Source organism: Bos javanicus, chromosome 2 (assembly GCF_032452875.1).
Source record: "Bos javanicus breed banteng chromosome 2, ARS-OSU_banteng_1.0, whole genome shotgun sequence".
Lineage (NCBI taxonomy): Eukaryota > Metazoa > Chordata > Mammalia > Artiodactyla > Bovidae > Bos > Bos javanicus.
The window spans coordinates 116,082,247-116,091,956 of record NC_083869.1 but is presented as its reverse complement, the minus strand read 5'-3'; the positions used below and the strand labels follow the sequence as shown (position 1 = coordinate 116,091,956).

General features: G+C 40.8%; 1 protein-coding gene and 1 non-coding gene across 3 annotated transcripts; one reads left to right on the top strand and one right to left on the bottom strand.

Annotated features, from left to right (window-relative positions):
- Positions 1-4,302: 4,302 nt before the first annotated feature.
- On the bottom strand, positions 4,303-7,869 carry CCL20 (C-C motif chemokine ligand 20). Of its 2 annotated transcripts, none has more exons than XM_061387006.1 (4): positions 7,369-7,869; positions 6,120-6,234; positions 5,327-5,404; positions 4,303-4,464 (listed from the first exon to the last, which is right to left on the bottom strand). In XM_061387006.1, exons 1-4 carry the CDS (start codon positions 7,445-7,447, stop codon positions 4,443-4,445), a joined length of 294 nt encoding a protein of 97 aa, XP_061242990.1. In that variant the 5' UTR covers positions 7,448-7,869; the 3' UTR covers positions 4,303-4,442. The 2 variants fall into 2 exon arrangements, with proteins under 2 accessions (XP_061242990.1, XP_061243000.1); XM_061387016.1 differs by having other exon boundaries at positions 6,120-6,231; positions 7,369-7,859.
- Positions 7,870-8,700: 831 nt separating this feature from the next.
- Positions 8,701-8,807, top strand: LOC133236400 (U6 spliceosomal RNA). Its single transcript, XR_009732874.1, has one exon. It is a non-coding gene; the product is annotated as a U6 spliceosomal RNA (small nuclear RNA).
- Positions 8,808-9,710: the final 903 nt, after the last annotated feature.

The following is a 9,710-nucleotide window of genomic DNA, read 5'->3' as shown; positions in this document are numbered from 1 at the left end:
AGATGCTTGCTCCTCAGAAGAAAAGCTATGACCAACATAGACAGCATATTAAAAAGCGGAGCCATTACTTTGCCAACAAAGGTCCGTCCAGTAAAAGCTATGGTTTTTCGGAAGTCATGTATGGATGTGAGAGTTGGACTATAACGAAAGCTGAGCACTCAAGAATTGATGTTTTTGAACTGTGGTGTTGGAGAAGACTCTTGAGAGTCCCTTGGTCAGCAAGGAGATCCAACCAGCCCATCCTAAGGAAAATCAGTCCTGAATATTCATTGGAAGGACTGATGCTGAGGCTGAAACTCCAATACTTTGGCCACCTGATGTGAAGAACTGACTCACTGGAAAAAATCTCGATGCTGGGAAAGACTGAAGGCAGGGGAGAAGGGGACGACAGAGGATGAGATGGTTGGATGGCATCACCGACTCAATGGACATGAGTTCAAGTAAGCTCTGGGAGTTCGTGATGGACAGGGAAGTCTGGCATGCTGCAGTTCATGGGATCGCAAAAAGTTGGACATGCCTGAGTGGCTGAACTGAACTGAAAAAGATGAAAAAAAAACAACAAAAGAACTGACATCAAAAAACATTAGACACCACAGGTGCTGCCTAAATGACCCAGAAACACCAGTCACCTGATCAAAAACTTGACACCGGCTAATTCCATTATATCTCTAAGGACTGCATGATCTTAAGTAAGGTCCTTAACTCCACTGACCCTCAGTTTCTCTATACCCAAAATGGGCATTAAAATTGTACCTACTCACTTTAAATGAGATAATACATCAATGATCTTAGCAAATGGTATTAACACATCACTTGTTGCTTACTATCTAGATTTTATTAATGGCATGATTACTACCCAAATCCAAACCCAACTCCTTGCATCCGTATGTCCTTTCCCATATTTCTCATGCTTTCCTGTGAATACTATTGTGTGCCTCCAACTCATCTCCAGGATGTCCCTCTGGCCTTCCCTGACAATTCTTTCCTGTCTTTCCATCTTTCATTCTCCTATCTCCTTGCCTGGGTTGAAATCTGAGTCCATCGCAAATACAACACTCTCCCTGTGGTTTTTTTTTTAATGGTTTTCTCAAGATGTCCACAGGACCAGGAGCAGCCAGAGACCAGCATTTTTGTGCTTCCACGATGGCACTTCTTCACTCCTACGTTCCTCCCCATTCTTTGAAGTATATGTGTGTCATTAGACCATCTGTTTCCCCTCCTTCTGGCTATCAATTGAAGGTCTTCATCAGTTCTTCACTACCCTTGAAGAATTTGGCCCAAATCCACCATCTCCTCTTTCATTCCTGTTACTGACATCAGTTTAGGCAACGTTATAATTGTGTGACACGGTGCCACTTATCAAGTGGTTTTGGCCCGCTCACCAAATCGGCCTCTATTTCCAACTAAGAGTCAGGGGACATATTAAGTTACACCACAGGAATGTGATCAACAAAAGAAACAAACAAAGGGAAACTCAGAAAAAAAAAACGTCCTGGTTTCTTCAAAACATAAATTGCAATGGAAAATGAGAAGGGTGGTAGTGGAAAGAAACAGACTAAAATTAAAAAGAAATCATATAAATGCAGTGTGTGTACCTTATGTGGAGCTTCATTCAAACATATCAAACTGAAATAAATAAACAAATAAAATAACCTTTTTGGGGAAACCAACTGGGAAATTAGAATGTTGACTGAATATTTGGTGATATCAGGGAATTGTGGGCTCATTCGCTCAGTCATGTCTGACTCTTTGCAACTCCATGAACTGTAGCCCACTAGGCTCCTCTGTCCATAGAATTCTCCAGTCAAGAATATTCGAGAGGGTTGCCATTTCCTTCTCCAGGGGATCTTCCTGATGCAGGGATCGAACCTGTGTCTCCTGCTTGGCAGGCGGATTCTTTACCACTGAGCCACTGGATATAACAGTTTGGCTTAATCTGCAGCTATTCCATCCCATATCCACTCTTTGCATATGTCCCGCTTTGTCTAGTGTTGCTCAAATTTATGGCATAATTGGCACTTGGGTGAGAAACTTCATTTCTTCATTGTGTCAGACTATCCCGTGAAATTCGATGGGTGTAGCATTCCTGTCTCCTACCCACTGAGTGCCTTAGTACCCCACCTTCAGACACTATGACAACTAAAATATGCCCCCAGGTATTTCCAAACACCCCCTGCTGCCCCTTTTCCAATTGGTGTCTCCTACTGGCCCTTCCTATTGCTGTTGTTCAGTCACTAAAGCATGTCCAATTCTTTGTGACTCTATGGACTGTAGCCTGCCAGACTCCTTTGTCCATGGAGTTCTCCTGGCAAGAATACTGGAGAGGGTTGCTAGTTCCTTCTCCAGGGGATCTTCCCTACCCAGGATAGAACTTGGGTCTCCCACATTTCAGGCAGTTTCTTTACTGTCTGAGCCGCCAGGGAAGTCCATTTAATATGGTTCAACTGCACTTTCTTTCTTCTGGAAACCCTCATTAATAATGCCCTACAGCCTCCCACAACTTCCTTTACCCAGATGCTTACCACCTTGTGTTGTAATAGCTGCTTTTTTAGTGGTCCCCTCCCTCTTCCCACACTGCTTGGCCCTAATTGTCTAGAAGAGAGCGCACCAAGTCCTAATTTAATCTCTTGGTGTCTCCAGCTTCACTTGGCTCAGTGCCTGGCTCATAATAGTACTAACCCATGTTGGATGAATACACACAGAAAACTGAGCACTTTCCCTGATGAGTCAATCTTGGAACTGTGGGCACAGAGCTGCCTTCAGAGCCTATTGAGTCACAGCTTTTTGCTCTATACCCAGTGACCTGCCATTGCCCATTTTATGGATGTGTGTCTGGATTTTAAATCCTATCATCAGCATGCCTGCCTGCACTAATCCTCTGTGGCCTTTGGAATCTGAAGCTGACTGTCCAGCCAGAGTGCTGTGTCAGGCACTCTGTGAGCTTAAGTGAATGACTGTTGTGACAGTAACTACCCTAGTCCAGGGTCTTTTTGTCTTATTTCTGAGTTCTTGCTAGGTTTCACACTCTCATTGTCTCTCCTCTGGTTAATGAGGCAATGAGTTTTTCAAAACCCACTGTAGAGTGATTTTTTTGGCAAGTGCTTAAAGGTGACTCGGGAGGACTTGTGAAGTAGTGAAACCTCTGCTGAGATGCCCATTCCTTAGACCCTGCTGGTGACAGAAGGATGGACTCAGTGGTTTCTAAATGATCACTGTGTCTCTGCAGTCACAAAATAAATGGGCATTTTTTTTTTTTTGAAAAATTTTATATCAAGAAACATTGAACTATGTCACAGATATGGAATCTTTCTAAATTATGGTTTAAATGACTTTGAATTTTAAAAAACAATCAAAAAATCTTTCCATTATAATTCATATCAAATGAAGTCCAGGACCACAAGGGATAAAGACAAAGAGAACAAGCCTGCATGCTTAGTCACTCAGTCGTATTCAACTCTTTGCTACCCCATGGACTGTAGCCCGCCAGGCTCCTCTGTCCATGGGATTTCCCAGGCAAGAATACTGGAATGGGTTGTCATTTCCTCCTCCAAAAATAGAAGAAATAGGCAAAGAAGTAAATGGGGAATACAAGTTTCAGAGCAGGATTTCCCTGGTGGTCCAGTGGTTAAGAATCCAGCTGCCAATGCAGAGGACGTGGGTTCACTCTCTGGTCCAGGAAGATCCTACATGCCATGGGGCACCTAAGCTGGTGTTCCACAACTACTGAATCTGCACTCTAGAGCCCATGCTCTAAAGCAAGAGAAGCCACCACAATGAGAAGAACACCATAACTAGAGAGTCGGCCCCACACACCACAACTAGAGAAAACCCCTCGTGCAGCAAGGAGGCCGCATCTCAGCCGAAAATAAATTTTAAATTTTTTATTTAATTAAAAGAAAAACACCGCAGAGCATTTTCATATTTACTAAACCTTTAAATATTTTTAATATACCTCTCAATGTTATTTAACTCAATCAACAAACAATGTTTAGTTCTTTTATTTTCAACTTTTATTCTTCTCATCATTTTTGTCTTTTGCAAAGTAATTACAGCAATTTAGGAAACAAAGATATACAAACTAGAGTGTTAAATGTCTTTTTAAAATAGCCTTCTGCTCAAGAAAATCCATGTATCTTATTCCTTCAAGCATAAGTTTATACCTCATTCTAAATCAAATAGCTTATGGAAAACTAGTATTAAATAGCAAAACACACACACAAAACACACATATAAATAACATAACATAAAATATAATATAACATGATGCTTAACAAAGCAAACTATGATGCAATATGAATCAACTTCACTAATTGGACAAGTCCAATGAGACACAAATCAGATAAGCTTTGAGCCCTCAACAAGGGATAAGTGAAGCTGTCAACTCAGCCAGGTTCCTTTCATTCTTGGGCTCTGCCCAATTCCATTCCAGGGAGCATCCATTTTTACATCCTTTTGACTCTTTGACTGTAAAGAGAAAAAGAAAAAGATAAGCAAAGATAGGGTGACAGGCAGGTGGGAATGTGTTTCATGCCTATAGGGTGACAGGCAGGTGGGAATGTGTTTCATGCCTACAGATTGACCCACACTCTGTAGTCTCATTTCAGGATACCAAGCAGCTCAGAGGCACTATGAGGAAATCAAGGTTCAGAGAGGATGACCCTGCCCAACATAAGCCAGCTAGCCAAGGACAGAAGCAGAATGTAAGCACTGTGTCTTCATAGTGAGTGTCTGACACCCTGGTGTGAAATGATTCTGTCCATGGATAAAATGTCACTCTGTTATCATCCATGAAATCAGAGCCATGAACCTCTTTTGAATTGTTTACTTTTTAGCTTTTAACAAATGAATGTCATGTAGTCTGTCAGTTAAATACACAGGAGGCATCTTTGCAACAAGGATTGAATGCATAGAGGGGTCTAACACGCCATGTGAAAAAAGAAATTAAAATGACCTGTAAGGAGTTGAAAAAAAGTTTTGTTTTCATGTGCTTGGTCCCTGAGTCATATTTGACTCTGTGACCCCCTGGGCTGTAGCCCATCAGGCTCCTCTGTCCATGGGATTTTCCAGATGGGAATACTGGAGTGGGTTGCCATCTCCTCCTCCCAGTGATCTTCCTGACCCAGGGATCGAACCCCCATCTACTTGTGTCTCCTGCATTGGAAGGTGAATGCCTTACCACTACTGCCAACTGGCCCCATTCAAATTACCCTTTAAAATTGCCATAGCACTTAGGCTAAAGCCTTCCAGCAAGCCTGTGATCCACCACTCTAACAGCACTAACTCCAAACATCTGGAGCAAGGTTGATGGACTGTAAAGGTTCCTTACCTGAGCATATGCACAACTTGTTTCACCCACTTCTTCTTTGGATCTGCACACACAGCTAATTTTTTCCTGGTGTAAAAGCTGAAAAAATAACAAAAATCAGACAATTTGATTTATGTTTCAAGAAGTTTTAATTTTTTTTTCACAGAACATACAATAGAAATTTCATATTCCAATTGATTGCTCTACACCCTAAACAAGTCATTTGTTTCAGAGGTGAAACGAAATGAAAAAATAAAGCTTCTGATAAAGCTTGATGCAAGAAATGAAAGTGATTCTCCCTAACTTTCTCTGCAATTTAATGAATGATTGTGCTCTAATAAGAAGATAAAGTCCCAGAATTATCTAATTTTGTTGGTGGTGGTTACATGACATTTGGGTATATATGATCAATAACTCACATCATTTCAAATATAACATCTTAGATACATCAAGAATATTATATGCGGTGGTATAACTACTCTGAGTTTTTACTTAGAGCTGCAACCACTTTCTGGCAGAAGATGCACATTGCAAAGTTTATGTCTTCCCTCTTTTCCTAAGATAGTATCTTAGTTTATAAATTTATCTTCAAAAGTGATTTTGCCCTCAACTATGTTCATGTTTTTTAAACTAAGCTTCTGCCTTATTTCAGTTCTATTTAAAGTGAACTTTGAAGATATATGTACTCCTAAAACAAAGTTATCTTTGCCGCATCAGTAATTTCTGAATGAAATTCCAAAAAGGCAAAGCTTTTTCTACCTGAAATTCTCATGTATTCCTGATACAAATGAATTAGAATCCCTTAGTAACTTACACAACTGCATTGATGTCACAGGCTTCATTGGCCAGCTGCTGTGTGAAGCCCACAAGAATACTGGGGTGAAGTATTCGTTCTGTATATCGGAGACAGCAGTCAAAGTTGCTTGCTGCTAAAAAGAAATGAAAGGTATTGAGTCCACATGAATTAATTTATTCAGTGGTAGGTATCACAGAACTACTTGAAGTTGCGGAAAACCTAGAACCCGATTTATATGGCAAATTAACTATTTAAGGGAACAGTTCCAATGTCTTTGAGACCCAATTTAACATAGCTTTCAGTTGCCCTAAAAAAATTAGTTTGTGTGCTGGGAAATTTTGGTTCAATAATACAATATAGAAGCATATGACTTTTCACCAAAGAACAGCTCTAGTAAGAAAAACACACTAACAGTGTTTTATTTCAGTTCACTATAATCACTCAAGAATATGAATACCTCCCACTGGAAGAAACCCTTATATATAGTCTTTTAAATTCAGAAAAGAAATTGGCAGATTTTTAATCTATTATCTTGGCTACTGAATATTGAGAGGAGGGAAAAGACAAGAAGGTACAAAGGAAAATGCGGCTTATAGGAGCTGCTAATATGAGCTACAATTAAAGACTTTTGAAATGGTAATATTAGTTAATGAGAATTTTTAATTTTGTTCATAAAAGTTCAACATTTGTATTTTAAGGAATGCATCTATTGATAAAAGTGATGTCCTCTTACAGCAATAAAGCAATTCCTGGACACTCCTCCAAGTTAAATTATAATCTGCTGTATGGGATAATCATAGCCACAGAGCTGGCAAGTGATGTCCCAAGGCCTTGCAAGGATGAAGTCAGGTGTCATAATCCACCCCTGAAGGATGAGTTTTGAACTTTGGCAAAGCTATTTAGTTGAGAGGTGAGAAAGTTGGGGAAATGAGAGTGTTGCTTACGTTTCAAAGTGACCCCATTCATTGATATTGTTACACAATTTACATCACTCCCAGAAATAACACTTTGGCCTTTCTCTGGATCTCGGTGGTCTCTAAGAGCCCATTCTGAAAAAAATCTGCTGAGATTCACAGCAAAGAAAAAAGCCTGATAGGCAGCGGTAACTGTTCCCTCTTCATAGCCAGTGAGATGACAATCCCCATCACTTCCTTTAGAAGATTTTCTAACAGGCTTCCATTCCCCTAGGACACCCCCAGATGAGCTCAAGGCTTAGAGGAAAATGAAGAGTTCTTACTCCTGAGCTGGCAGAAAGAGCGACACTTACCTTCTGACTTGCTGCAGAGGTGGAGCAATAGCACTGACATCAAAGCAGCCAGGAGCAAATTCTTGCTGCTGCACATCATTTTCAACTCGAGGGACAGATGTCTCAGTGCTGGGTACCGAGTGCCTCTGGAGTGCTGTGATGTTTGATAGCAGCCTGGGCCTGGGATGGCCCTACTTATAGCAAATGTTGGGAATGTACATAGAAGGCGTGTTCTCACGTGGGGTTTTCCCCATTGATTACCTCGCCCCAGTATGTTGTCACAAAGGAAAACCACAGGGAAAACTTCCTGCCTTTCCCTAAAGTCAGGAAGGTGTGAAGGTCAGGATGGAGGGGGAGGGAAGGCTGAGAAGGGGAAAATCCTGTGAATTTGCAAAGAAGGAAAAGTAGCTTTGCCCTGTGTCCCAGAAGAGGTATCTGTTTTAACTTAATCTCTTGTCTCTGGGAAGAGAGGACAAGGATTAACAGTGGTACAAAGGTCAGCCCCACTTAGGAACATTCCAGAATTCCTACTGCTACACTCTGTGAGCTTTCCAGAGGCAACTGGGGAGGGAGAGGACAAGGTGGGACACCAAGGCATTTATGGTGTCATCATCGGTGCTCAGCTGTCACCAAAGCTTTTGAATTTCTAGGCGACTATTGAGAGCTGGTAATACAACAATTCATATTAGTGTTTCCAGTTTTGGTGGAAAATTTGCTGTTGTTGTTTGGTCTCTAAGTTGTGTCCAACTCTTTGCAACCCCATGGATTGCAGCCCACCAGGCTCCTCAGTCCATGACATTTCCCAGGTAGGAATATTAGAGTGGGTTTTTATTCCCTTCTCAGGGGATCTTCCCGACCCAAGGATCAAACCCACACCTCCCGCCCTGACATGCTTTACTGCTGAGCCACCAGAAGTGGAAAATACCAGCTCTTAAGGAAGACTCAAGCTTCGACTTCATTTAGTTTCAGGTTCACTCCTCCACATCTACATTAATGTGACTCTAATCAATACTGCAGCTCAGAAAGTGAGCTCCCCTCTTCCCTTAACTCTTCATGCCAATGTAGTTACATAACTCAATACAAAGCCTCAGAAGGAAAAAAAAAAAGTGGGGGAGCCTATCAGTGGTGAATAATCAACAAAACAAAGGTCAAATTACAATGATAAAGATAATGTGGTATGAATATCTAACTTATGACAATATAAGAACTCTCCACTAGGAAGAATATCATTGTAAACTAGGCAATCGGTTTGTAGGAAGGGTATGACTATAAAGAAATAACACAAGCCACAGCAAGATCCTCTACGGCCCACCTCCCAGAGTAACAGAGATAAGAACAAAAATAAACAAGGGGGTGCTCGCTTCGGCAGCACATATACTAAAATTGGAACGATACAGAGAAGATTAGCATGGCCCCTGAGCAAGGATGACACGCAAATTCGTGAAGCGTTCCATATTTTTAAAATTGGAAGAAAAATAAATAAATAAATAAATAAATAAAACCAGCTTGAACATCTGGAAAAAAATAAAAATAAAAAAAATAAACAAGGGGGACCCAGTCAAACTTAAAAGCTTTTGCACAGCAAAGAAAACTATAAACAAGGTGAAAAGACAACCCTCAGAATGGGACAAAATAATAGCAAATGAAACATCTGACAAAAGATTAATTTGCAAAACCTACAAGCAACTCATTACAACTCAATACCAGAAAAACAAACAACCCAATCAAAAAGTGGGCAAAAGACCTAAACAGACATTTCTCCAAAGAAGACATACAGATGGCTAATAAACATATGAAAAGATGCTCAACATGGCTCATCATTAAAGAAATGCAAGTCAAAACTACAATGAGTTATCATCTTACACTGGTCAGAATGGCCATCATCAAAAAATCCATAAACAATGCTGGAGAGGGTGTGGAAAAAATGGAACCTTCCTGCACTGTTGCTGGGAGTGTAAATTGATACAGCCACTGTGGAAGACAATACGGAGATTCCTCAAAAAATGGAGTAGAACTACCACATGGCCCAGCAATCCCACTACTTGGCGTATACCCTGAGGAAACCAAAACAGGAAAAGGCACATGTACCCCAGTGTTCATTGCAGCACTATTTACAGTGGGGTGACAGAGGATGAGATGTTTGGATGGCATCACTGACTCAATGGAACAAACTCTGGAAGATATTGAAGGACAAGGAAGCCTGATGTGCTACAGTTGATGGGGTCACAGAGTCAGACAAGACTTAGGGGCTGAACAGCAGTACAGCTAGCTGCAACACCTTGAAATACACACAGCAAAAATAAACAGAACTGAAGGGAAGAATAAACAATTCAACCATAAAAGTCAGATATTTCAATACCACA